The sequence below is a fragment of the Denticeps clupeoides genome, chromosome 1 (assembly GCF_900700375.1).
Source record: "Denticeps clupeoides chromosome 1, fDenClu1.1, whole genome shotgun sequence".
Taxonomy (NCBI): Eukaryota; Metazoa; Chordata; class Actinopteri; order Clupeiformes; family Denticipitidae; genus Denticeps; species Denticeps clupeoides.
Window position 1 is genome coordinate 31,068,060 of NC_041707.1, and position 27,067 is coordinate 31,095,126.

Consider the following 27,067-nt stretch of genomic DNA (forward strand, 5'->3'; position numbering starts at 1 on the left):
GCTCCTGGAGGCATTTCTTGTGGAATCTACGGGTAGAGGAACCCATTCACCCTTTGCTAAGAGTGAAGGCCCATTTCATTCTCAGTTTGCATTCCTTACAGATTTTTGATCATTTATTATCTTTAAAAGTAAGATTTGTGCTATGAGGCTCCAGTAGCAGTAGATAATAAAGTGCTTTTTCACAGGTTGCAGGGGACCCATCTGGGATTTTTCCCTGGCCCTCTCCTTGAACTCATTAGATAAATGAACCAGTATTGATTCTGGTATTAATACTCTGGTTATTGTTATTTAACTGCATTTTTGCCCACAAATCAGTTACCTCTTTATAGTACTTTGGATTACATGGCCTTAACTTTCGAATCTTTTTTTTTTTTTTTGGAAACATTTTGTCAATACCTGGTGGCCCAATTTAATAAATAGCAAATGGGAGATTGTGTGAAAGGATGGTAAAGGGAAAAGGGGACTTTACCGTTTATGTGCAATCAAATATGTTTTAGTGTTCTTCTTTTTTTAATGTTTTGTTTTTCCCCTGCCTTTGTGACAGTCACAGGGTAAACTGTCTCTTCCACGCTTTATGTAATCCCTCAGCTCTTCCACTTCTTATGTAATCTTTCTCAGAATGGTTATATAACCCTCAGGACACTGTAAGTAGGCCAGGCTGTGGTGTGTTCCGACTAGAGGGGAAGGGAATGGAGGATCACTGGTTTGGTCTCTGACAAGAGTGTTGTCTCCAATGTATTCTGCTCTCTTGTAAAATGAGTGAAGGAAACATTTAACTTGCATAGCTCACTTGTACCACTGCGGTAATATAATGAAAAATAAAAAAATAATTCATAGGGCTGAGGGGCTTGTATTTGTGCTTTTGCCTCTTTGCTCATTTGCAGAGGGAGGTGAGTGCAATGAGATCATGCTGCTTCAGACCTCCTTGCGCATAAGGAAAATATGTTACGTTCGTCTTACTATAAGTGGCCATAAATAAAATAAATATTTGAGCAAAACAGTTACAACCTATTTAATGTGATAGAAGTCTCTTGTGAAGATATTTGCTGAAAAGAGTCATTACCATCAGGGAATTTGAATTCTATGAAGCCTTTTTCAACCATTTGGGACCTATGGTTTTCCTAGTAGAACACTGTTCAGAAAATCAGATTACTCTGTGCTGAACCTATGTTATAGAGCTTCTTCCCTAATGTGCTGTTGCTGGTCACCACTAGGAAAAGCACACTAATCAAATTTGAAACAATGTTTTGTTCATATTTTTTAAAAAAGAAAATCTGAATAAGAGCTTTGTCCTTGTCCCATCAGATACTGACCTAGCAGTTGCTTCTCCAACAGGGCCACTGCAGTTATGAGGCTGACCTGATGCCCCATTTGCACAAAGAAGATGTTGTCTGCATCAAGACAGAGAGACAATTAGGAAGACCTGACAAAAGGGAAAGAGAGACCAAGCTCTGTTCAAAGTCTTTCAGAAAGATGTCTCATCAATACTATAGTTTGGGTGTGCTGGGGGAACAAACTGTAGAGACGGGTTTAATGAAAGTTAACAATCTATCAGAGGCAGACATTAATGACAAATATAAACCAAATGAACGCCCGGGCCAAAATGAGACTTGCCCCTTCCTTGACAACCCAGTGGTAGATATGGACATTGACCACATACCTCACAACTCTGAAGAAGAAAATAACGCAGTGGAGCCACTCTCACACAAGGAACATGTGTCCAAAACTTTGGTTGTTGGTAATATCAAGGTTCCAAGCATTAACTTAAAATCCAACACTGGGTGTGATCCTCATCTACAAGAGCAGTGTTTAGAATTTGAAGATATGTTCTACTTACCCAAATTCAGTAATAGTGATAAGTCAGTGCAGTCATGTAGACCGTCTTCTTCTGCTTTGATGATTTTAGAAAATGTCAAACAACTTCTGTCTATGTCTCCACCCCTAAAGGATGATCTGGATTGCTTAACACATGATCCAATACACATGCATAAAACAACACCAACATTGGAGAAGACCCCTTCTTCATATCCTGTGGATGAAGGTGATCAATTGCCGATCAGTTTCTGCCTTAATGGGGGTGAGGATGATGAGGAATTAATGGAGTCTTCCTTTGGAATGAAAATTGAAAATTGTAATTCACCCAACCAGGATGACAACCCTCAACCCCCACAGCGATTATCTAGTAAGGTAGTAGAGGAGGAAAAATGTGATGGGATGAGCAGCCCAACCTGGGATGAGGTATTTGAGTATGGTGGTGACCTTCAAACGGTTATGGAGGAGGACCCACAAACTCATCAATCTTTGGAACAGGGAGGGACCAAAGGTCAAAATCTGTGTGCAAATCTAGATGAAAGTGTTGACTTATTTGGAGACGATGAAGCTTTCCTCCAAATCTCTTTGCCAGGCATCCATACCCCAGACAGAAATGTCTCAGATGTTAGTGACATTGGTTTTATGAAGTTCAAACACAATGATCTTTGTACAAACATCACAGCATGTCAAGATGTAAGTGCTCAACACAAAACAAACAAAGATGCTAGTGTTGCATCTCTTGGATCACATGACCAGAATACGTTCAACTTCTCACAGGACTTCTTCTCTGTAAATTTTGACCTTGGATATTCTCCTGACAGCTCAGAGGATGAACAGGAAGTTATTGTGGAGAAAAAAAATGCCACGTTTTCCCCTCCTGTTTCTTCTGAGCCTGGAAAAGATAACATGGGCGATCTATCATCAGTGGCTCCACTAAAACTTAATAAGCCCGTCACTGCACCTGGAAATATGTCCACACCCAAGTCTGTTGTGAAGGAGAAAGTAGGTTTGTCCACATTGATGGTTAAAGATAACTTTTCACCTATAATCACTGAGAACCAGAGGAAAGTTTCTGAGATTTCCTTTATGCAAACATCGCCAAGAGGTCTGGAGTTCTCATCCAGAAATTGTAATTTCAAAGCTGATCTGACAAAAGGGGGCCAGGAGTCTGCTTTCAAGAGTTTGCTTCAGTCTCCATCAGTAAACCATCAGGATTCTTCGCATCCAGGTTTGGATTTAATCTTTTCCTTTAGATCCTCAAAAATTTTTGCCTGTTCATGGCTCATATATACACTTAACTCACATTGTGCCAATTCTCCCTGAAGCATATCAGTTGGGGGAAAAACATGAATGGTTTACCCTTTAAAATATTAGCCATGGTTCAAAATTAGTCTGTCTGTACAAACAACCATTTTTCTGTCTGGTTTATAAATGTCCTGTATTATTTTAAGGAGTGAATCAGTCCAAATGTTTTGCACAAACAATTACATTTTTGTGTGTAGAAAAGAATTCTTCAGAAAATGCTTTGTCATACTGTGTTGTAGTCCATGGACAAGAATGAGTTTTCTCATTTTCTTGTTCCTATTTATGCAAACAGTAAAGCTCATGGAACGTTCATGACCTTTTTAATTGCACATTACAGAAATTTTTAATGAGTCACCTCCAGCTTTTAACAGTTTATTTTTGGTATCTGTGTTTCCATTCCAGACTGTGTGGACAGTGACAGTGACGATGAGCTTGTTGTGCATAAACGAGGTCACCAGGGCAAACCTAACCCCCTAGCTTCCCCAGAGGTGTGTCGTAAGCCTCTAACACACTGCTTTTACCTGTGATTGAAAAGGGTATTTTATTCTTTAAGCCAAAGCCCATTCAGTTTTTACTTTCAGCTGCACGTATTAAATAGACTTTTATCAGCTTTTTTGTTTTATTAGTGATTTAAATAAAAATGATGAGTGAAAAATGAGAGAAAAATCATTTACATGGAAAAAAAAAAAAGCATTTACAGCATTTACAAGACGCCCTCCTCAAGTGCAACTTATAATCAGTATTTACAGGGACAGTCACCCTGGAGCAACCTAGGGTCAAGTGTCTTCCATAGTGACACAATGGTAGTAAGTGGGGTTTGAACCTGAGACTTTGTAATCTTACGTACTGCTACACAGTTGCTAGGTCTCATCCATAATGTCCCTCATAGCAAAAGAAACCTTATTATGTCTGTGGGTTTTTTTTCCCCTTGCCACTGTCACCTGTAGAGTTAGCTTCCTGCTCTCTATTCAGCTACTGAGAGATTATTCTTTCTTACCCAGCAGTCAAAGCTACTCAGTGACGTTGATTCACCTGTCCAAGTAACCAGAAAGCGTGTGGCTGCACTTAATGTGGTAAGACTTGTAAATGCATTGGACAATGCACAAAGAATCCAAAGTCCTCACATTATATATAATATTATACATAACATCATTATATGTACAATACCTTTATGCTCACAGTCAGAGGAAAGTGAAGAGTCTGCTATCTCAGATGATGATTTCAAGAGCACTACGAGATTCAAATCCCCCACACCTTGCAAACACAGTAATGCTCCTCAGCCATCAAAGGTGACATGACACAGATTCATTTTCTGTTTTACCTTTAAAAGGGCTTTACTATGCTACACATTATTATCAAGCCTCTAGGCAATGTCCAGTTTTCTGGAACTGATTTTTCATTTGCTCTGTTCAGAGGGCAGCAGGCCGTGCTGTGGCACATCAGTTCCTTGACGAGGAGGCAGAGATATCTGAGGAGGGGGAGATGGTTTCATCTGATGAAGAAGATGATGAGGGGCAGAATGTGTCACTGGAAGGATTTGTGGTGGACAACACCCAGCTATCACAGGGTCTCAATGGTACAAAGTTCTTCATATTGAGCATGGTTTCCACTATGGAGTTGAACAGTAAAACAGAAGTGGTGTTAAAATTTTGAATTTGAACTTAACATTATAAACGCACTGGAAAATGGCATAAGTTAGTTGGGAGTTTACTTTTTTTTTTCTGATTGTGAATTTCGTTTTCTTAGACTCAGAGATGCATTGCTTTTATCTGAAGTCTGTCAGAAGCCCAGCCCTTGCCAACAAATTCAAAATGGTGTACAAGCCCATCAACAATATGGACATTTTCTCTCAGGTTGGCTAGAACTTCCATACTTTTATTTTCTGTTTAGGATAACCTACATCATAGTGAACTTTCGAATTGCTTTCATATATCTTATTATCTGTATTTGCAGTCATTGAATAAACAGTGTGGGGGCGGGGTGATGGGACAATAATGTTCGTTTATGTTTATTATAAATGCCTAATTATGCAGCTACAAATGTGTTATGTCTATTTTATTTACAAAATATATACAACGGCAACTGATGATTTCAGATATTGCTTGATTAAGTCTGATCAGAAAGCAATTTTTGACTAGTATACTTATACCTATTGTATAATACTTCAGTTGATGATGAGTATGTTTATAATGTGCACAGGCTTATTCTTACAAGCTGTCCAGATGAGTGATCTGAGGCTGCTTGTTCCTGTAGGTACCGGAGCTGGATGAGACGTATGCAGAGGACAGCTTTGTGGTGCATGGCAGTGATGTGGAGGAGCTGAATAGCAGTGAGGAGGAGGTGGAAGAGGCAGTAGAGGCCATCCCTGAGGACTCCTACGTGGATGGGCGAAGGAACTACCCAACCAGACGAAAGGCACACCTTCGAGTGGCGAGGACATTGAATCAGCAAAAAGAACCCTGCCCTGCAGACACCCGGAAAATTAAACGCTCGCGGATAAAACGAGTGGATGATTCCAGTGAGGAAGATGTGGGGGAGATGAAGAGTGCAAATGCTGAGAGGATGCCAGCCCCCAGTATGACTTTGACAGAACAGAAGCTACCAGAGTTTAAGCCCCCCCAGTCTGTACTGTCTTTCAAACTGGGAAGTGTTCCTTCTAATGTACTGAAGCCCAGTCTGAATGCCCAGGAGGAGAGAGATCAGCAGAGATTAAAAAACCAGGCTCTTCTCTCAGAGGAACTAGACTTTCACAAAACACCCTCCAACCCTGTCCCAAATACCAGATCACAGGTACAGCACGCACAAGTTAATCTATAATCCATCAGACCCACTGCTTAATGGCAGCATTAACAAAAATCTACCTGCTATCTAGACTTGGGGGTGTGGATAAAATGACCCTTCCATGCTTTTAGGATTAGCCACTACAATTCCTTAGTGAACACTACTTTGATGACCTGTCATCAAAGTCCTGTCTCATCCAATGGACATAGTCAAAAATATCCAGGAGACCTGCACCTATAGTAGTACCACAATCACTGTATAGGCCGGGTTTGCACAGGACGTTTTATTGCTAATATGAGTATGATTAAGATTTTAAGAATATTAACTACACCGTATTTAAATACAGAATTGCAGAAATTGCAGAATACCACCAGTTTGAGAACTAAGGGTCACCATATTACCTAACCAGCAGGAAATAAAGGGATATACATATACAGTACAGGCCAAAAGTTTGGACACACCTTCTCATTCAATGTGTTTTCTTTATTTTCATGACCATTTACATTGGTAAATGTAAATTCTCACTGAAGGCATCAAAACTATGAATGAACACATGTGGAGTTATGTACTTAACAAAAAAAGGTGAAATAACTGTAAACATGTTTTATATTCTAGTTTCTTCAAACTAGCCGCCCTTTGCTCTGATTACTGCTTTGTACACTCTTGGCATTCTCTCGATGAGCTTCAAGAGGTCGTCACCTGAAACGGTTTTCCAACAGTCTTGAAGGAGTTCCCAGATGTGTTTAGCACTTGTTGACCCCTTTGCCTTCACTCTGCAGTCCATCTCGACGGTGTTCAGGTCCGGTGACTGTGGAGGCCAGATCTCCACTTTTTGTTAAGTACATAACTCCACATGTGTTCATTCATAGTGTTGATGCCTTCAGTGAGAATCTACCAATGTAAATGGTCATGAAAATAAAGAAAACACATTGAATGAGAAGGTGTGTCCAAACTTTTGCCCTGTACTGTATATAAATCAACTTATTTCTATGCTTTAATTCATATTTAAATTAAGAAACAAGATTTTGCGATTTTTTTTTCTTCCAATTTTTGTCTGACGTTCATAAACACAACTTGTAGTAATAAAAACATAGATCCTAGCTTTACATATTTCTGTCTGTCTTGATTCTCAGACCAACTGTCCAGATTTATCCATTCAGCAGGGGTCCACTGCTCTCCAAACATCACTCAAGCCTTCCTCCCCCGCTGGCCATTTGTCTGTTCTGGTGGACAGCCGCTGTATTGCCAGTGGACCAGAGGTGATTTCAGCTCTGCGGCTTCGGCAGGGTGTGGTGGCTCATGTCTGCTCACTGGATGGCTGTGACTTCATTGTCAGCAACCGCATGGCAGTGGAGTGGCAGACGCAGTCGGACATCGGCAGCACTCACAACCGAAAACGTTTGCAGGACAGGATGCAGAGCCTTCAGAGCCTTTTTGAGAGGGTCTGCCTCATTCTGGAGGCTGACCGAACGAGACCCGGTGAGTTTTTCAGATGACTGAGTGCATATAATGTTCCTTGAGTTTCTGGAATTATGTGATAAAGCTTGTAGTGAGAATTTTAACGGCTTTGTATTTTACGGCTGTAAGTGGTTTTTATGGCAATAAAACTAAATTGTTTCTAAAGAATTTGATTATATTCATTTCTTTTTAAGAAAGTAATTGTATATTTCACAGTAATCAGAATTTTAACTAAGCCTTGTAAATAATCTGTATGATTCAGTTCAATTATATTTGCTGCTTACAGGTGAGACCTCTCGACCCTTCCAACGGACCCGTTACTATGACAACACAGTGAGCTGCCTGGTCAGGGCAGGTGTCCGACTCCTGGTTAGCAGGGGGCCTGAGGACACTGCTGCGCTTTTAGCTGAACTGGCCCGTGTGGAGCAGAGAAAAGGTCAGGCCATTGGAGTCCCATTAGAGGTCAAAGGACAGCGGGCCCAGGCACTGCAGTTCTACCTAACTCTTCCATGCGTCAGCTTCATTACGGCCCTCAACATGTGCCACAACTTCCGTTCTGTGGCCCAGGTCATTAATAGGTAGCTTCTGATTTCCTTATAATAATATATGAGGGAATTCATTAGTTAATTATTCAGTGACCCAATGACATTTTATTTTGTATTTAGTACTCTTGCTCTTTGTGTGTGCGTGTGTATATATATAGTACCACTTATTTACCTATTATCAGTTATAATAGCATATGAATTGTAATACAGTTATGTATTAATTTATACAGTGTGTTAATATAGTTTCTTGAGACTTTTAATTTCATGTTTTTCCAAATCCATCTTTCTCATTTCTTTCTTTTTCAGTTCACTTGACTCCTTGCAGGCAGGTGCATGTGTGAGTCGCTCCCGAGCAGAGGAGATCTACCGCTGTTTGCGATACTCCTGCGATTCTTCTCTCATGAGCACCAGTGCCCCCAAGAGGACTGTCCCCTAAATGCTTACCAACCATTGTGTTTTTCTCCCCAATGCTCATGGCTATGGGAAATATTTCTCTCCTCAGCAAACACATTAAAAGTGTTTTCCCAGTTTCCAAAGCATAATTTCCTATTGTCCAAAATGCTATATACAGAATACGTATTATGCTACAAACAATTCCTCTGTATCAGGACTCAGGAATGAACAAGATCTGAAATAATTCACTTAAGATAATTAAGTTATAGTGGCTTTTGCTTAATAGTGACATTTTGAGACACATTAAGCAGCTGTGGCATTTGGAAGTAATTGTCCTAACTAAATTATGTAATTTGTTCCCCCAGAATAGATTATTATGATGTTTAGTGAGTTTTCAGCCTCTGGCCCAAAAAAGGTAAGATCTTATTATGGTGAACACACTTTTGGATTAAAAATTGAAGAATGGATTATCTGCACTCCTCCTGTTTGACCTCATTTGATCTAGCACTTTATCTTTTCTCAGTTACCTCAAAAGAGACAGCTCAGTCAACAATTGAAAATGCTGTTAAATTGAAATGGCTAGTCATGCAAATTTTTCAGTTTTTAAAAAAAAAAAAAATATTGTTGACTTTTGAGACATTGTACAGACGTCTCAGAATAATAAAAAAATATTTTTCTAATTGAATGGTTTTACGCCTAGTCATTGCTGTTTTCCCAGTTACTGAGCCAGGGTCTGCTATCTTCAGTTTATGCCAGTCCCCTCCTGGTTGGTTCAAGGTCTTCCTGATAACAGAAATCACGGTTGCTATAGAATTGCATGTCCACATTTCCCTTTCCTAACCACTTTTCTTTGACCTTAATAGAAAAGATAATGAATAATACAATTATTACTCAATCATGTTAGATAAGCATAACATAATCTTTCAGACATGTTGAACTTATATCATCTGACTAAAACCATCTCATATCCCCTTTTTCCTTTACTACTCCATAATGCTGATTATGTCCTGTTATTAGCCAATGCATAAGAATCATCACATTAATCCGTTCACAAGTTCTCATTATCTATAACTGGTGGACCCAGTGTTCCAATCCTGGAACATTGGGTGCAGGGTGAGGACCCACCCAGGGTGGGGCGCCAGCTCGCTGCAGCAGAACACAAGTTCTAAACATGTTTCTGCATGAGATGAAAATAAGATGAAGCAACCTTCAGATTTGATGAGTGTAACTGAGAATGTTTAACATCTTATGTCATAGTAAATACAGTTTTTTCTGTCTGTAAAGGCTGCTCCTATGTTAAATGAGAGAATATGTGGAAAGGAATGACTGAAATACCTTCATTTAACATTTTAGAGAATTCAACAAGTTCACACCATGGCTGCCTCTTCTTCAGTCTCAATCCTAGGCGGGGTGTCAGCCTACCATAGCATTACAGAGCATCACTTTTTCCACAGTGTCAAGTTACAGCCTTATTCCAAAAAGGATTAAATTACTTAATTGGAGGTGGACTCCAATTAAGCTGCAGAAACATCTTGAGGATGATCAGGGGGAATTTTCAGCTGTGAATACTTATAGACATGTGATTTCTCAAGTTTTTTTATTTGTGATCAATTTCCCAAAACCTCAAGTAAACTTTTTTCACATTGTCATTGTGGGGTGTTGTGTGTAAAATTGCATTAAAAATGCATTTAATCAATTTTGAAACAATGCTGTAATAACACAAAATGTGGAAAAAGCACTGTGAATACTTTCCAGACAGAAGCATTTATTATAAACCCACTCAACGTCAACATTTCCCACTCAACATCAACTTTTCTTTAATCATATTTCTCAGACATTTTAAAACAAACCTTTTATTTTAACAAACATCAGTTTTGTACAACAGATTGACAGTATAGTACACCAGTGGTATTGTAACATTTCACATTTTATTAGCCTTTTAAAGGCTTTTTTCCCTTTAACATAAGGTCAAGCGGCTTGCTGTTTTATGAAATTTTTAAACACAAAAAGTTGAATTACAGTAAATTTTATAGAAGAACGCTTCTCAGAGCCTGTAACAGAACCCCCTGACTTCTGTAGTATACACACTGAAATAAATTACATGCACTCAAATGAAATTCACTTAAATATTAAAATGCCAAAGGCAGGGTAAAACCAGACGGATAAAGAATATTTGAACTTCCATTCAATTTATTTTTGCTATTAAGGTGCTCTGATAGTTTCCATGAAGTCATTTCAGACATAAAACATTTTCCAAAAATGTTGAGAATGATTTGATACAATGATTTGATAGCTCTTAATTGATGGTGATTCTTAACAAATGTTTGTGATTACATTAGCAATTAATGTTGCATTAGTTAAATGAAACAAGATGCAAATCAGAAAAACAGTAGAAGTTACATAGAACAAAAAATTTTTCAGAGAACAAGACTGCCAATAAATTTGAGTTGGGAGATACTGCATTAAAAACAAAAATAAAAAATGCAGTAATGGAGAATACTCAGGTCATTATTCCTGAAAATAGTAATGAAAAAAACTTTTCATAGGAAAGTTTGACTTATTTAATATATGTAGCATGTTCTCTTTTTCTCTCAAACACGCACAAATATATGAATTTAGTTTAAAAATTCTGTAAATACTTCTTTGACAGAAGGCACTGGTCATTAGGGCTAGCCACCTAAATCAATATCTATAGACAAAGTATTAATGCTGAACATACAGGGGCAAAAAATCTGGCAGCCACCGATTGTGCAAATTGGCCCACTTAAAAAGATAAGAGAGGTCTTTAATTTTAGTCATTGGTACACTTCAACTGTGAGGGACAGAATGTAAGAATTGTATTGGTTAATTTGTATATGGTACAGAAAATAAGTATTTGAGAAGATCTGAATGGAAGAATATGCCAAAAGACCAGCTATAGTGTGTGCAAACCCGGAAAAGACCTACAGGAAACGTTTGACTTCTGTAATTGCCATTCAAGGTTACATTACATTTTTTTTGCTATTGATCAAATAGCAATATTTTCTGCACCATTATACAAATAAATGTTCATTAAAAACAATATGTCTACCACAGTTGAAGTGTACCTATGATGAAAATTACAGACCTCTCTCATTTTTAAGTGGGAAAACTTGCACAATTTGTGGCTGCCAATTTTTTTATTTTGCCCCACTGTAACTGTAACCCCAGAAACAGTAACTTGTCTTTTTATGCCAGTCATGAGAAAGATGAGAATTACCTAACCAAGACTGGACAACTTTGGACTTTTGACCTACATTTAGTAGTTACTAATTGTCTAGGTTGTCATGGTTTAGATGTTTAAAGACTGCTATGAACAGTAGGGCTAAAACTAAGAATAATCAAATTATAAAAACACTATGACTTTGTTGTCACCTTGCCATTCATAGGCTTGTGGCCTGAACCTGCTGTGGTGCTAGAGCCTGGGGTGCAATCTCACAGTCTTTCATCCCCTCATCATTTCTCATATACATTAGGAATAGTGTCACTGTGGCGAAAGTGGTGGCGTTCACAGGAAAAGCCCGGAGCAGCGTGGATGTAAGGCCTCGTGTGAACCCCCTCCAGCCTTCCTTCTGCCAGCTCTGCTGAACACAGTCCATGATTCCGCTATAGCGGTTTACCCCACCAACCCCGTCGGCCTGCAGCCGGGATTTGATCACGTCCACAGGGTACGTGGAGAGCCAGGAGGCAATCCCAGCCAGGCCCCCAGCAAACAGCAATTTTGGGATCATATAGCTGTCTTCAGGCTCGCAGCCCAGTGATCGTGTCAGCACATCATAGGACAGGAAGTAGACGCCAAAGCCTGGCGTTTCACGAATCACGGTGCTCAGCATGCCCCGGTTGATTCCCCTAATGCCTTCCTTCTTGTAGATGCGCACCAGGCAGTCCAGGGAATTCTTGTACATCTTCTTTGATGACTTTTTCTCCCCCGTTCCTTGCATCTGCATTCGTGTCTTGCCCAGCTCCATGGGACAGCAGATGACACACTGGATAGCTCCTGCTGCCGCCCCAGCCAAAAATTGGTTAAGCGGTGTGTCTTTACCCAGCTTTCGCATGGCGTTTCCTTGAACACCAAACACAATGGCGTTGATGAAGGTCAGACCCATCATAGGGGACCCAATTCCCTTGTAGAGGCCAAACATCTGCAGGGCGAGAACAACAAAGTCAGAAACAATTTAGATGGGATCAATGCTATTTAGTGAACATTTGCGGCATGCAGACCGAGTACCCAAATCCAAATATGTATTTTCCTGGAAACAGAAATCAATATTTTCCTGGTTTATCAGTCATGATGAGTTTATTTTTAACTTGCATCAGTTTGTTGCCCCTCACCCCTCCACACAAGAAGACATGCGATAAGTATTTTTTTGTCTTGTGTTCTTGCAAGTAACACGTATATATGATCTCCATTACATAAATAATATTGTAGCTCTGAACCAATTGGATACATTTTAACTACAATTTACAGAATCTGCAGTCGTTTTAAGTATCTGTTTGTACACAACACCCTTATCTCTGCCACCTACTGATTTTGTGATATCCTGTGGCCTTGGCTAAGATGAATAACGTGTAATGTCAAGTAGTCTAGAACATGCAACTGTGCTACATTATTACCTACATTAAATGCAGACCTCTTTTATCAGTCAGAAATGTGGAACTTCGGTGAGAACTTAATTCCTGCTCATGTTCTCATGTTTCAATCAAGGCTGTGAAAAATAGATGAAAAGTCTTTTGTTCCATGGTCAGTGAACTGAAAGTCTTACCCACCGATTCCTGACGCACAATGGACTGAAAGCAGTGGAATGTTCCACGGTACAGAGGTTTGTCCACACTTTGAACTTGAAGTCTGACCTAAAGTGATAAAAGTCAAGTATTAGCATTCAGCAATTTTATTTGCTTTTTCTACAGACGTAACAATTTTGAACTAAAAGCTAAAGCAAGCACACAACGGTTTCTGAGATAGAAGATGAAACAAGGCCAACAAAAGAAAACGGGGAGGGGGTGAAAAGTATACACTGGCTTTGCAACGCATTTATAAGTGTTACTTGACCAAAAAGCGGATGGAAAAAAATGTTAAAACAGTCTGTGCTTCAATTGGGACTACCTATTTGTTTCTTTAAGGTCACAAAACACACTAGGAGAAACAGGAATTCATCTGGACCATACTTACTAGGTTACAAATCCGTGCAGAGCTTGTAAATCCCTCACCCTCATCTACAACAAAGTGACACTTATGCTGTTAAAGACAGCCCCTTTTACAGGGTTAAAGGCATCAAGGCAAATGCTGATGAAAGGTGTCAGGGTCCAAGCTTATGTGAACATGCAACGCTTAAATAGTTGAAGAGACAGATTAAAGACAGAAATGTCAAAAAGAAAGAAAGAAAAAAAAAAAACCTTCATACTTCCTCTGCCACAAGTTCAGCTTCAGTAATAAAAAAAGGTCTCAGAAGACAGATAAATGTAATGGTAACAGGACCTATTGGCCAAATGCTGGTGGCGATTTGGAAAGCATTAATCACTTTTCTCCAGAACAGAACTGAGGAAATTTTTAATCAGAACACACTCCAATCATCTTTGCCTTTATCTAAAATAAAAGTACTGTTATTCAGAAACAAAGAAGTTACCGGTTAGTTGGGTGTGGCATCTTGTATACAGGAAGATCCTGGAGTTAACAGAACATATTCAAACAAACAGAACCCCTAAAGAAACGTTCAGTGAAATACATGAAAACTCACAAGTGAACTGTAAACAGGACCCAGGACGGTTCCGAATACATGCTGGAAATATGAGAGGCGGGCCTATGTTCTATACACACTTTAAAGACTGCACTCATCTCCTACTTCACGTGTTTCTTCTTTTTCTTTTTTCTTAAAAGGATTACTCTTAAGAAGAACGGTGTAGAATCTTTTCAATTCCAGAGCGTTCCCAAACCCTGGTCCTGGAGGAATGTCTGCCACAGAGTCTTCGCTCCAGCCCTACCTTAATTAGGCTCGGTGTTAGTTTATGGCCCAGCAATGAATGGGGCAGGTTGTGAAGGTATGTGGGTTGGAACAAAAACTTCCTGCCATATGTTCCTCCAGGACTGCTGCTCTAATTCAATGTTCAGGTTTTATCTGTCTGATGGATGGCTATAGACTGTTTAAGTGTGGAAATGGAGATTCAAAATGAAACGAGAGTAGTGCAGAGGTGATTTTTTTTTTTTTTAAACAGAGCTGTTTTGACGTGGATTTAAACCAGCAACACCACTGCCCTACTTTTAAGAAGTTGCTTGCTTTGACTACACTTCTGTCTGCATCCTCCCTGTATGCAGGGTGAAGGGGAAAACATCACTGGGTGAAATGTAGAAACCCACCTTAACGGTGTCGAAGGGATGCCCAACCAGCACACCAGCTGCACCTGCCACAGAAGGGGAAAAGGTTGGTGTTGTGCGTAGTTTTGGCACTTAAATACTCATGTTCTCATGCTATCTGACCTCTCGGTTCAATGCATATATTAAAAATGAAAACCTTTTACTCTGTGCTGTTTGAATGGACGTGCTCAGCGCACCGGTCCATGCACCTTTACGTTTTTTTGGCCTCACGTTTGTAGTGTAAGGCCTTGACCTACACAAACACGAACTTGCAAAATTTTCTGCCACCTGCGTCAGCGGGGAAATGTGGCAAAAGGTGGAGGAATGGACAAATCTTTCGATTTGTCCCCCTTGTGCAATATCAGCTGCACAAACAGTTCAGTGAGTTAATCAATGTCAAGTACGGGAATGTACTCATATGCCTTCATGTATGTATACATAGTCGTACTGGGTGAACACCCCTCAAAAGCCCTCATCACCATCTGGGACACATAAAGCCCGCCTCTGTTGAAGGTTTTAATAAGCTAATTGAGTTAAAAGGCATTCTCCAATGAGGAAAACATCCCAGGACAGAACTTGTTTGTATTTGAAACCGGACTGACCTCAGCCAAGGTCGGATCTTAGATGCTTTTCTTAAAGCCTACAGAGAAGACAATTCTTCTGCTGCCACCGTACATGACTACTGAACGGCAGAGGAATTCTCGATTCCATATATCCCATAATCAGGCATCAGTGATGGTTCACTCTGAAGTGCTACTTCACATTAAATTACTATCCAGCATCTAATGAGATCTTTAGAAAGGAGCATGTCTACTGATGTCATCATCTTTGACAGTGGACATTTGGCCATACCAAGATTACGTTATAAAAACCACAGACATTAGTTATGTCACAGAGTGCTGCTTCATGTTGGATTGCATATCCAGGTCTCCGTCCCTATTGCAGTAGGGATTTCTTACAGGGTGGTTTTAAAGAAAACCCCACGGCGCTTCTACAGAGATAAGTGGGGCGCAGCAGCCCTGCAGACGCCAGCGTGGAAAAACACAGACTTCATGAAATATGAATGCAGGCCTTGTGCCAGCAACTCGAAGGGGAAAAGAAAAGCGCGTTCATTTCGACATATTCCCATCAGGTAAAGCGTGATGGCCCGCTACACGTCGCGGGACGCGAGGCCCGGTTCCTCGTGAAACAATTCAAGCGCACGGCCGCTTACCTCCGATGCATCCTGCCACAAAGTCCAAAGCCATGCCTCTCGGTCGGAGTTTCCGCTCAACAAAAAGCCCCACGAAACGCCAAAGCGGCCGCCAGTCACGCAGGAAGGAGTGTCGCAAATATGAATCGCGATGGCTATATTGGAGGAAGAAAAACAAGCGGGCAAAGATTCAACCGTGACGCCGCGCGACCCCAACGTCGCCCCCAAACCGCGTCGCCTCCGCTCCAAGCTATTCTCGTGTGCGCAAAGTTGCAAGGAGGCGGCTGTCCGCTGCCTTTTTTGAGGAGGACGTCCGTCCAATCGTAGCGTGATTCGGGCGACAACTCCCCTAGCCGTGCCTCGTCCCCTTCCCCGGCTTCCGTAGCGTCCTTCGTGACATGTATACCGCTGATATGTCTCACCGAACGTGGGACGCGGTTTATAAATGATTTATCCTGCGTGTTACTGTCTTACTGAGCCCATTAACTATTCATTATCTGTTTTCTAATTATCTATAATAAAAAAAAACCTGAAATGCAGGGTTTTAGACGCATTGTTCCCTCAATATCCCGTTTTTCGCACGTGGCGAGCTGTTTGTTGTGTAAAAGGTAGCGTTTCCGCGTGTTAAATGTGACATGGGGAAAGGTCAGCGTTTGTTGTTTGGTGTCCGTGACCCGGTGGTGTCCCCTACCGCGGGTGACTCTGGGTGTTTGGTGGGGAAACTCGCCGCACCGCATGCCGAAAGAACCACCAGCCAACCCCGCCGCGAATGCCAGCGGTTCTAGTCAATTTGCAGCGATTTCCTGCCGCTTTTCACGGCTACGTTGCGGCGTGTAACGCGCCCGCCCGCCTGTCGCGAGAGTCGCGTTCTCATGTCCCCGCGTGTTTCTGCTGCGGTGGCTGCCGGTTCCGTGAGGAGGACGCTCGTCGGCGCAGGATGCACTTGGCAGATTTTGTCGCCGGTTCCGTCGGAGGTAGGCTGGCCCACCCTCCGCGACCCGGTCCGGCGGGCGGGCGGGCGGGCGTGATATCCGATGAAGGTCACGCGGTAATCGGATGCGTTTCGCCACCGAGTCGCTTCCTCGTCGACGAGGTTGCGTCAGGTTTATTTCGCCCAGCGCCCAGGGGCAAAAAAATATGATCACCAAAATTACTGTTATTTTCAATGTCTCGCTCGAGACAACATCATTAACTGTAATTTAGAATGACAGAATGTAGTATAAACACTGACAAAAAAACAACATTTTCCTTCAGGGGCTTTTGGAGTGGCAGTGGGCTATCCCTTGGACACAGTAAAGGTAAACAGAGTTCACATAGTGTGTGTGTGTGTGTGTGTGTGTGTGTGTGTGAATATATATGTTATATATACGTTATATATGTATGTGTGTGTGTGTATATATGTTATATATACGTTTTATATATATATATATAGGGTGGTAGTAGCCTAGTGGGTAAAACACTCGCCTATGAACCAGAAGACCCGGGTTCGAATCCCACTTACGACCACTGTGTCCCTGAGCAAGACACTTAACCCTGAGTTGCTCCAGGGGGACTGTCCCTGTAAATACTGATTGTAAGTCACTCTGGATAAGGGCGTCTGATAAATGCTGTAAATGTAAATATATATATATATGTGTGTGTGTGTGTGTGTGTGTGTGTGTGTGTGTGCGTGTATATATAGATGTTTTAGTATGCCAACCACCAGTCGTCACAACACCCTAAAATTTTTTTTTTTTCCGATATTTGCAGGTGAGGATACAGACGCAGCGGAACCACCTCAGCGTTTGGCAATGCGCCCTTTCCATTGTCAGGACGGAAGGGGTATGAAATACTACGACCACGCCCAACACTAACCATTGGGTCTCCCTGTTTTTGTCCCACCCTAATCCTTCGTTTCATTCAACAGCTCAGGGGATTTTACAAAGGCATGTCCATGCCTGTCACTACGGTATCCATCAGCTCCTCCGTGGTTTTTGGCACCTACAGGAACGTGTTGCAATGCCTGAGCCAATTGCGGCACAGCAGTCCAGAGGCCCCGCCCACTAAACTGCACATCTTTCTGTCTGGCTTGGCAGGAGGTGTTGCCCAGGTAACAGGCAGCATAGATAGAATATAAATATTACTCTGTAATACACTGGTTTATTGTGATTCAGAAGGTCATTCATTCCAGACTCTGTCGGACTCTACAACAAATTACCACACATATATAGACAACATAGACTTATGTGTTCATTTGTTTGTTGCATTTATCAGATGTCCTTATTTAGAGCAACTTACAATCAGTAGTTACAGGGACAGTCTCCCTGGAGACTTAAGTGTCTTGATCAGGGACACAATACTGGTAAATTGGTTTGAACCTGGAACCTTTTGGGAGTGTGCTACCCACAAGGCTACTATCACCCTACATTGAATACATACATATATATATACACACACACACAGTTAAAATACATACATATACATACACTGTATAAAAAGACAACTTTTTTTCTTACTGTCTGATATTAAATAATGCAAAACCCTTTCAATTTTAGGCCCTAAATCTCAAAAAAATTCTCTCACACATTATTTTGACGTTTAGCAAATAGAAATTATTTTGGGAATCCAACTGGGCATAAAACGGCATAGAAAGGGTTTTGTATGATTTAATATTAGACAGTAAGAAAAAAAAAGTAATGTGTTTTTATACAGTGTATGTAAACTTTTGGTGTCAACTGTATGTATACATATGTTTACGTATTCATTTATATCTTTCTTAATACATTAATCCATTTTTATATTTTCAGATTGTTTGTAGTGTACTTTTGGTTAAGATTTTATTCTATTTATTTTTGCTGCTCTTATTTTCTACTGTCCAGTTTCTGCTGTGACAATGTAAATTTTCCATAATTAAGGATCATCTTGTTTTATGTTGGTGTTTTCTTGTGAAGGTATCAGTGATGGCACCAGCAGACATAGTGAAAGTTCGCCTTCAGTGTCAGACAGAACCATACAAATTCCCAAATGTGGACTTCAAACCCAAGTATCGTGGGCCGGTGCACTGCCTGCTGACCATAGCGCGAGAGGAAGGCATTTTGGGTCTCTACAAGGGTGCAGGTGCCTTGGCACTGCGGGACGGACCTTCCTTCGCCATTTACTTTCTCACTTACAACTCCATCTGCAGCTGGCTGACCGAAGAACACCATAAGAAACCAGGTAATGCAAATCCTGGTGGATATCATTAGTAGGCAAAAATGAAGGTACTGGTAAAATCTGTAGCTGAATGCATATGTTGTTGTCCTTTGCAGAGTGGAAGGTGGTTTTGCTTGCTGGTGGAATATCAGGGACGTGTGGATGGTGTGTCGGGACCCCCATGGATGTCATCAAAGCCCGTCTGCAGATGGATGGAATGGGAGAGAAGAGCTACAGAGGCTTTTTCCACTGCATCACCAAGAGCGTTCGCACAGAGGGTCCCAAGGTGCTGTTCAAGGGCCTTGGGCTCAACTGCGTCCGCGCCTTTCCAGTCAACATGGCTGTCTTCGCCATGTATGAAGTGGTGGTGCGTTTTCTGCACTCCGTTTCTTAAGTTATTTCCACGTTACAGCTAAGATGGGGAACTTGAAGAGACAGTATATGTGATTACGATCATATCTAATTATCTTTAAAAAACGCACACACGGCTTCAGTGAGTAAGGTTGTTCATCTCCTTCCTATAGCAATACATGGGGCAGGGTTCATTCCGGTTTTTCCGCTGCACATCATTTACTGCACTATTTGGGAACCTTGAATTGTTGAACTCATTATGCTTGTGAGGAACAAAATGTGGAAAAGTGGAAACACTGATCTAAGGTTGTGAACCACTGGATATCTAGTAACTACCTCTTGAGAAATATCTTTTTTTATAATTTAATTGTTTTAGTTTCATACATCAACTGAGTTGTTTAACATAGAGTTCCGGATCTGAACTAACAGAGGAACTGCATGGACTTGCAAAGCACATATTTACAGCAAATGCAAACCTTGTATGTCGCCATGGGAGGGTGTGCCGTGGCAGGACAGCATTTGTTCATCTATAGGTACTCCACTGACTTTACCAAGCATCTCTTTGCACCTATGAAGCAGCTTCTTAACATTCTTAGAGATGCTGAGCAAACCCGTATTACAATGAGCTCAATAGAGGATGAATGTTGGTTTGTTGGTTTGACCCTGGCAGCATTTCAGAAACTCGACTCATCCCTTTTTGTTTTATTGTTTTAATACCTTTCACTGGAGTTTGCTACAGGCCGAGATTACAGATTGAAATGCCAAGAACGTCAAGATTTGCAGTTTGTGTTTCAGTCGTTTGCAATATTTCTCACATGCTTTGCCTTCAGAATGTGTTGCAAATGTAGTCTCCAACAAAAACTAGACTGGGCCTGAATCATTAGCATTGCACAACATACTTCTGGAGGAATCACAAGCACTGATCGACATTCACACAGGTAGAATCCTGGGTTATTGTTCCACTGTGCAAGTTAATTAAGTTGTGTGGTGGTTTCTTGAGACAGATATTTCCTTCGTTACAGTTTTTTTTTGGTTGATCACAGAAAACAAGTCGAAGACTAAAGCTCTTGGCCTCAAGTAACTATGCAATAGTTAAATTCATGTATGTAAACTTAAACAGCGGTACCCCTCTTGCAAATCATCTGATCGTCATTCAAAATGTAATCTCCCAGAATATTCTTCCTGCTGTATTACAAACCACTGTAAAGTATTATGTGATTTAACGATTTGATGAAACATGCCCAAAATTTAACTATTTAATAAAATCATTATGGAATTGTTATATTATAGTAATAGTAATTGCAGAGCTTTTAAATTAACTTGTGTACATGTTTACAAATGTAAGTGTGTTTTGTGCCTTATTTAATAAACTTTGAAAATATGGTTCTCCATTGTGAGTGCTTAACTGTACAAGAGTCCCTCATTGCCCTCTCACTAATATTCAAAGTCTAACTTTCGCGGAGTCATGAACTGCTGAACAATCTCGTCAGTGACTTGCTTGCGTCTGTCTTGATGGGCTGATATCATTGGCTGTAGTGTCTCAATCAGACACTTTTTTAGCTCTCCAGTTAGCAATGCCCCACTTGTATAGTCCTGGGAAAAAAAAAAAAAGAAAAAACAATATTTTTGTGAGTATATTATAATATATTGTGTCAATGAATAAAAGTATGTTATGACTCATATGACCTGACATTTAGGCAAAATATTTACTTTTCATAATATTTTGAAGGTCCATAGAGAGCTGGAAGACATCTGGCTCATTTGTTTTACTCAGTGACAGTAAAAAAAAAGGGGGTGGCACAACGTGTGGCTTTACAGCAGAGACTCAGATACATTATTTGCATTAATCCAGGTCTTCATCCCTATTGCAGTAGCATTTCTTACAGGGTGGTTTTAAAGAAAACCCCACGGCTTTATGGAGTAGATGACCTAGTACAACGTCAAAAAATCTGGTGTACAATCCAGACCCACAAAGTACATCAACGTTCCTCAGAGACTAAATTACGTATGGTCCTGCAAGTTGGTTGTAAACACCATTGCTAATGCTGAATTGTGTAGTTAATATGCTTGTTATTGCAGTAACAACTCATCACACCACTTCTGCAAGATCACTGAAGGGCTTTTTTTAGATTTTTTTTTTTTACTTTTGTTGTCTTTTAGTTTAAGAATTTCTCTTTGAGTGGACAATAGAATTCTATTTTCAGTTCCATGTATTACTAGTGAAAGTGTGTAGAAAATATATATTTATGTCTCTTACTTGTCTTATTTTCTCAAGCTGCTCATCATCGTCCAAAAAGAATGTCAGGTACATAAAGGACACGTCCACATCCGCATTTCCTCCAAACTGTCTGTGCTCCTCAATGGTGTCTTTTCCTCCAGAGAAGGCATGTTTGTTAATCTGTAGCCAAAAAAAGCATATTTAGATGAGAGATAATCTGCACTCGTGACAGTGTGTGTTGAGCAGACAAAATCAGAGTAATCACAGGACTGAATAGTACCAGTTCAGATGAATAGTACCAAGCACTACCTTGTTTTTGATCTGCTTGGGGGTGTCGGTGAGGAAGATGGAAGAGTTGGGATCACTGGCGCTCATCTTCGTTTGAGCTCCCTGGAGAGCTGGGAAGAAAGTAGAGTGCAGCAGTGCTGGTTTGATGTAGCCAATACGAGGGGCAACATCTCTGGTCATGCGGAAGTAGGGGTCCTAAAGTGATAAGACCGGATAAACAGATTAAGATTAATAGAAGTATTAAAGTCTTTTCAGATCAAAATGTAAAGATTTATTGCAATAAATCTAAATGAGCATTGAGAATGATAAACTTAAGTAGAACTAGAATGCACTAGAACCAGAATTAAATTAAGTATATGGTGGCAATATGGGGCACTGGGAAACAAAATCGAATTATCTTAAATCCATATAACTTTAATGTTAAAGTTCCTGCAGACGACAGTCTTCCAATTGAATATTGTGAATGCCATTGCAAAAAGGTTCATAATGAACTGAAGCTCCTCTACAACATTTAAACCAGCGACATTTGTATATATTATGTTTTATTTGTTTGTCTTACATTTACATTTACATTTGCAGCATTTATCAGACGCCCTTATCCAGAGCGACTTACAATCAGTAGTTACAGGGACAGTCCCCCTGGAGCAACTTAGGGTTAAGTGTCTTGCTCAGGGACACAATGGAGGTAAGTGGGATTTGAACCTGGGTCTCCTGGTTCATAGGCGAGTGTGTTACCCACTAGGCTACTACCATCCTTCTTATTTTTCTGTCTTAACTATACACTTCAAACTTAGTTGACTGCGCCTTAAATTTCGTTGTTCCTTGAAAAGTGACAACGACAATAAAGATTTATTTGATCTTATCTTTATGGGTATTTGTATTGGAGCACTCTGACCTGGTCTATCGCACAGGGAATGAGGCATGGGACATCTTTTCTGCCATTAAAGATTTGAGGGAAAGAGCTGCTGAAAGAAGGAGCTGCCTGAATGGCTGGGAAACTAATTTTTCCTAAAAGAGAGAATGAAAAAAAAAGATTTTAAAAGGGAAATTTTGATATAATGGACATTTATCTTTTGAAATAATACAAATGATATCTCATACCAATGCAGTCACTATCAGTGAAGCCAAAGATGCCCTTGACCTGGTTGAAAGTAACATGCTTCTGTACCTTCACTACATTTCTGTAGAATGATGGACTCATCCTGCACATGAGATTAAGAAAGCAAAGACAGCTGAGAATTAAACAACAGCACCATCTGGTGGCTACAGCTGATTTTACACTTTAACCAACAACATAAAATATACTCTTTGCAATTATATCTGAAATAGTTACATTTCATAGTTATATTTTCATACAATGGTGACTGCTTATTTACATTTTCCACCAAAGCATAAATAATGCATCATACATTTCCAAATAAATAATTTCTTTTTTAAAATGTGTTGTGGTCACGTATGACCACACCAGTTTTGATATGTGAAAGCATGGTGTTTTATTATAGTTTATTATAGTAATTATATCACAATATAGCCATTCTGCTTATTGTAGAGCATGTAATATGGTATAATGCTATAGCTAAATATCTAAAGACTCAATTCAATTTGATTAGTTAACATTATTGACAATCAATCAGTAGTAAACTGAGGGTCTATTGACAATTATACTACAGTAGTGGCCAAAGGTTTTGAGAATGACACAAATACTGGTTTGCTGCTTCAGTTTTAATATGGCAATTTGCACATACTCCAGAATGTTATGAAGATTGATCACATGAATTGTAAAGTCCGCCTGTCATGAAAAAGAAACCCCTTTCGTTTCAGTGATCCTCTCATTAATACAGGTGAGTGTTACCTGCTGACTGCTGAGGTCTGAGGTAAAGACTTCCCATCCAAGGGAGTCGGCTCACTCACTATTTTACCTAAGAACACAAAGAATGATACCAAAACATCCTCCGACAGGAACTTCTCCCAAACATCCAAGAACAGTTTGGTGAAGAACAGTCTTCCAGCAAGACAGAGCACCATGCCATAAGGCCAAAGTGATAACTTTGTGGCTTGGGGAACAAAATGTTGAAATTTTGGGTCCATAGCCAGGAACCTCCACAGACCTTAATCCAATTGAGAACTTGTGGCCAATCCTCAAGAGGCGGATGGACAAACAATAACCTACAAATTCTGATAAACTGCAGAGGTCTTGAAAAAAAAGGGCTGACACAACAAATATTGACTCTTTGCATAAACTTGATGTAATAGTTAATAAAAGCCTTTGAAACTTAAAATGCTTGTAATTATACTTCAGTACACCACAAAAAGATGCAAAAACACTGAAGTATTTGAGTCATTCTTAAAACCTTTGGCCATGACTGTAGTTTTCAGCAACCATTCATCAATATTAAGTGTCTTACACTATTTACTTACACATCATAGGATACCAGTGTGACCTCGAGAGTATTATTAGTAAGACATGAAACAGATAAATGATGCTAATGCATTTAAAATAAAAAAGATGACCAGTAGCTATTGTTACCCCATATAGTCCAGGTCAGAAAAAATGAAGGTCTTATTGACATCAAAGCCGCAAGCTATGATGTCTCTGGCATTCTCCACAGTGTAACGATGGCATTCCTCCAATGTAAGGTCCTTCCACAGGTACTTCTCATCATCTGTCATCTGGATCACCAGTGGTATATTGAAGACTTCTTGTAACCATCTGCAAATGATCATGCCCAATAATTCAGTTAAAGCTCTCAGTGAAAAAAGCATACCCAGAGGTACCCAAAAAAAAAAAAAAAAAGATTTACTTTGTGAAGATGAAGGGGATGAGGTGGCCGACGTGCATCGCCTCTGATGAGGGTCCTCGACCCGTGTAAAGGTAGAAAGACTTATTCTTCTCATAAGCATCCAACACTTGGTGCATATCCCTGAATAACAGACAACATAAGGGAGATGAAACCGCGGGATTAAAAATCCCTTGAGTATGCAGTACTTTCACTGCACTTTCAGTGAAAGTGCACTTTCCCATTTTTTTACATTTATGAAAACCGGGAAGAGACAGACAGAGCCAGAGCAGAACAAGACAACTTCCCAGAAAAGAAAAGACCCGACCTGTGTGAGAAGAAGATTCCTCTGCGCAGAAAACGATGTGCCTGTTGACCTGTGACTTTTTCTATTCGGTCCACCAGCTCCTTATCAATCTTACTACTTCCAAATCTCACTAAAGAAAAGAAAATAATACATACAGATCACAGCATAGTATGGTCAGAAAAAGGAAAAACAATATTACATTCTCTAAAAGTAAAATTACAAAGATATAAAAAAAAAAAAATTATGCGTGAATATAAGAAATTGTACAATATTGACAAAACTGAGACATTGTTTTTATATAGGCCATACTGACTTACCAATAAGTTTATCATAGTCCACTCCTTTGGCATTATTTGTGGTTACATTCCAGGGATCAACCACATCATCACCGTCTTCACTGCCGGGTCCATTTTCAGGTGAAGTTATGTCTTCAGTGGGTGGACATCCAGCTTTATAGTCCTGGCCAGTTAACTTTTTATATTCACATTTCATTTTCAGCAGCAGTTGAACAGCAGTATCAATGTCAGCCTAGGTTGACACACACACACACACACACACACACACACACACACATCATGTACACAAGTGAGAATACCATTCACATTTTGTAAAACATTTTTTTTAATCTTTTCTTGGTACAACACTGAAAATACGACAACTTTGATACAATATAAAGTAGTCAGTGAACAGCTTGTATAACAGTGTTAATTTACTGTTATGCTGCTTCATTTTTCTGGTCATCGCTGGGCAGGCCACTGTATAAAACTTTGCTGATGCAACCATAGTGTCATTCAATATATCAGTGGTAGCCTACATATAGAACAGTACATTCACATCCACCATACAATCGATAACCCACCTTGTCGGCATTTTCTGATTTCAGCGCTCTGACTTTGTTCCCTTGAGCAGTCAACGTCTTATAAATCTCCATTGGGGTCAACAACTCACAAGCATCAGCTTGGCACTCTGACATATTTCATCTGATAAGGAGCTGAAAAAGAGAAAGATAGAAACTAAATGCAGATTTGTATGAGATAACCACTTAACAAGTCACCTAAAGTATGGTATTGTAGTAACATAGTGAGCAACACACGTATGAACCAAAACCCCCACTTACTACCATTGTGTCCCTGTGCAAGACTCTTAACCCTGAGTGTCTCCAGGGGGACTGTCCCTGTACAGATTGTTAGTTGCTGTGAATAAGGGCATCTGATAAATGCCGTAAATGTAATACTTTAATATGCACTTTTGTGCAGGTATGAGGGCATCACATACAAACATTATTTGAATATCAGATCTGTCACCTATTTGATCACAATATAAAGAGTTCTTTAAAAGTATTACCTTAATGTTTTTATCCATAAAGGGCAGAATTTTGACTGTAAATGAACGAGCCTTTTATAAATAAACGACAGAATTACACTTATAATATTGGCCATCCTTGACTAAAGCTTACAATAAATAACATAATAAGGCTACAGGACATAATCAGATAACATAGCCAAGGTTGCTTTTAACTATTTACTATAACGACAGGGCTATAATTAAAAAGGTATAAATAACACAAACAAAATGAACGACACAAGAGCCAAATCGAAATAAATATGGTTCCGAATAAAGCTCTATTCGGAACCATATGTCAAAAATTCTAAAAAATAAAACAATAACGCAGCAGCTCATTTTAAACACACACAGTCAATCATTATTATTTAATGAGGCACATGCCATCGACGTATAATATTTATGTAAAACCCTTTCAACACGTACCACACGCACAGTGTCACTTCATTCAGCTTACATCAGCCACCGCACTGAAACTAAACTGCTGCCAGAACGCAGGCGGTGCGTCCGCAAAATCATCTCGTCTGGACAATGTCATCCACTCTTCAGGTTCCGACGTGTGCCCTAAATGTTAAAATACGTTTAAAAGACGCATATATCCCAGCTACATTAATATTACAAATTTCAAGTTTGTTTATTTTACCATGCTCTGCGTTGCAAGTATTTAGTAGAGAGTAAAATCACAAATTCAAAAGTAACCATACTTGCCGGATGTACTTGACTCCATCTTCGAACGAATCGCTTGCAACGTTGATACAAAA

General features: G+C 40.0%; 4 protein-coding genes across 14 annotated transcripts in view; 2 read left to right on the plus strand and 2 right to left on the minus strand.

Annotated features, from left to right (window-relative positions):
* The window catches only part of fancm (FA complementation group M), a 29,560-nt gene extending 20,596 nt beyond the window's left edge, over positions 1-8,964 (plus strand). Inside the window, exons 14-23 of one of the 6 annotated variants that reach the window (XM_028974794.1) lie at positions 1,336-3,040; positions 3,520-3,605; positions 4,119-4,190; positions 4,299-4,406; positions 4,531-4,693; positions 4,864-4,970; positions 5,371-5,907; positions 7,032-7,377; positions 7,643-7,934; positions 8,208-8,964. In XM_028974794.1, coding sequence (XP_028830627.1) covers positions 1,336-3,040; positions 3,520-3,605; positions 4,119-4,190; positions 4,299-4,406; positions 4,531-4,693; positions 4,864-4,970; positions 5,371-5,907; positions 7,032-7,377; positions 7,643-7,934; positions 8,208-8,337 — 3,546 coding nt within the window. In that variant the 3' untranslated portion in view covers positions 8,338-8,964. Of the gene's footprint in view, positions 1-1,335; positions 3,041-3,519; positions 3,606-4,118; positions 4,191-4,298; positions 4,407-4,530; positions 4,694-4,863; positions 4,971-5,370; positions 5,908-7,031; positions 7,378-7,642; positions 7,935-8,207 lie in introns of those variants that run through there. The other 5 variants (XM_028974802.1, XM_028974809.1, XR_003749294.1 and 2 more) reach the window with 5 other exon arrangements.
* Positions 8,965-10,131: 1,167 nt separating this feature from the next.
* slc25a29l (solute carrier family 25 member 29-like) lies at positions 10,132-16,269 on the minus strand. 4 transcript variants are annotated; one of them, XM_028975526.1, is made up of 6 exons: positions 15,875-16,269; positions 14,665-14,708; positions 13,937-13,974; positions 13,483-13,526; positions 13,080-13,163; positions 10,132-12,454 (listed from the first exon to the last, which is right to left on the minus strand). In XM_028975526.1, the coding sequence occupies exon 6, from the start codon at positions 12,452-12,454 to the stop codon at positions 11,696-11,698; it is 759 nt and encodes a 252-aa protein (XP_028831359.1). In that variant the 5' UTR covers positions 13,080-13,163; positions 13,483-13,526; positions 13,937-13,974; positions 14,665-14,708; positions 15,875-16,269; the 3' UTR covers positions 10,132-11,695. The 4 variants fall into 4 exon arrangements, with proteins under 4 accessions (XP_028831359.1, XP_028831374.1, XP_028831352.1 ...); XM_028975541.1 differs by lacking the exon at positions 13,937-13,974 and having other exon boundaries at positions 15,875-15,909; XM_028975519.1 differs by lacking the exons at positions 13,483-13,526; positions 13,937-13,974 and having other exon boundaries at positions 15,875-16,044.
* Positions 15,695-20,766, plus strand: slc25a47b (solute carrier family 25 member 47b). Of its 2 annotated transcripts, none has more exons than XM_028975506.1 (6): positions 15,695-15,793; positions 17,108-17,151; positions 17,603-17,674; positions 17,760-17,942; positions 18,784-19,048; positions 19,141-20,766. In XM_028975506.1, the coding sequence occupies exons 1-6, from the start codon at positions 15,721-15,723 to the stop codon at positions 19,416-19,418; spliced, it is 915 nt and encodes a 304-aa protein (XP_028831339.1). In that variant the 5' UTR covers positions 15,695-15,720; the 3' UTR covers positions 19,419-20,766. The 2 variants fall into 2 exon arrangements, with proteins under 2 accessions (XP_028831339.1, XP_028831330.1); XM_028975497.1 differs by lacking the exon at positions 15,695-15,793 and adding an exon at positions 15,806-16,827.
* On the minus strand, positions 20,070-26,870 carry wars1 (tryptophanyl-tRNA synthetase 1). Of its 2 annotated transcripts, none has more exons than XM_028975476.1 (11): positions 26,733-26,870; positions 25,825-25,956; positions 25,283-25,493; positions 24,987-25,095; positions 24,683-24,802; positions 24,409-24,591; positions 22,983-23,083; positions 22,777-22,889; positions 21,903-22,076; positions 21,633-21,773; positions 20,070-20,968 (listed from the first exon to the last, which is right to left on the minus strand). In XM_028975476.1, the coding sequence occupies exons 2-11, from the start codon at positions 25,936-25,938 to the stop codon at positions 20,810-20,812; spliced, it is 1,425 nt and encodes a 474-aa protein (XP_028831309.1). In that variant the 5' UTR covers positions 25,939-25,956; positions 26,733-26,870; the 3' UTR covers positions 20,070-20,809. The 2 variants fall into 2 exon arrangements, with proteins under 2 accessions (XP_028831309.1, XP_028831318.1); XM_028975485.1 differs by lacking the exon at positions 26,733-26,870 and adding an exon at positions 26,083-26,101.
* Between the last annotated feature and the right edge of the window lie 197 nt (positions 26,871-27,067).

Coding starts and splice junctions, on each gene's coding strand:
- slc25a29l (XM_028975519.1), bottom strand. CDS start 15,908: ATGGCTTTGGACTTTGTGGCAGGATGCATCGGAG. Junction 13,164..14,664: donor ATCCCTTCGACACCGTTAAG/GTGGGTTTCTAC, acceptor TTATCACTTTAG/GTCAGACTTCAAGTTCAAAG. Junction 12,455..13,079: donor CCATTGTGCGTCAGGAATCG/GTGGGTAAGACT, acceptor CTCGCCCTGCAG/ATGTTTGGCCTCTACAAGGG.
- slc25a47b (XM_028975497.1), top strand. CDS start 16,623: ATGCCAGCGGTTCTAGTCAATTTGCAGCGATTTCCTGCCGCTTTTCAC. Junction 17,152..17,602: donor ATCCCTTGGACACAGTAAAG/GTAAACAGAGTT, acceptor CGATATTTGCAG/GTGAGGATACAGACGCAGCG. Junction 19,049..19,140: donor AGAACACCATAAGAAACCAG/GTAATGCAAATC, acceptor TGTCCTTTGCAG/AGTGGAAGGTGGTTTTGCTT.
- wars1 (XM_028975476.1), bottom strand. CDS start 25,938: ATGTCAGAGTGCCAAGCTGATGCTTGTGAGTTGTTGACCCCAATGGAG. Junction 24,592..24,682: donor ATCCCCTTCATCTTCACAAA/GTAAATCTTTTT, acceptor GATCATTTGCAG/ATGGTTACAAGAAGTCTTCA. Junction 21,774..21,902: donor CCAAGCAGATCAAAAACAAG/GTAGTGCTTGGT, acceptor TTTTGGCTACAG/ATTAACAAACATGCCTTCTC.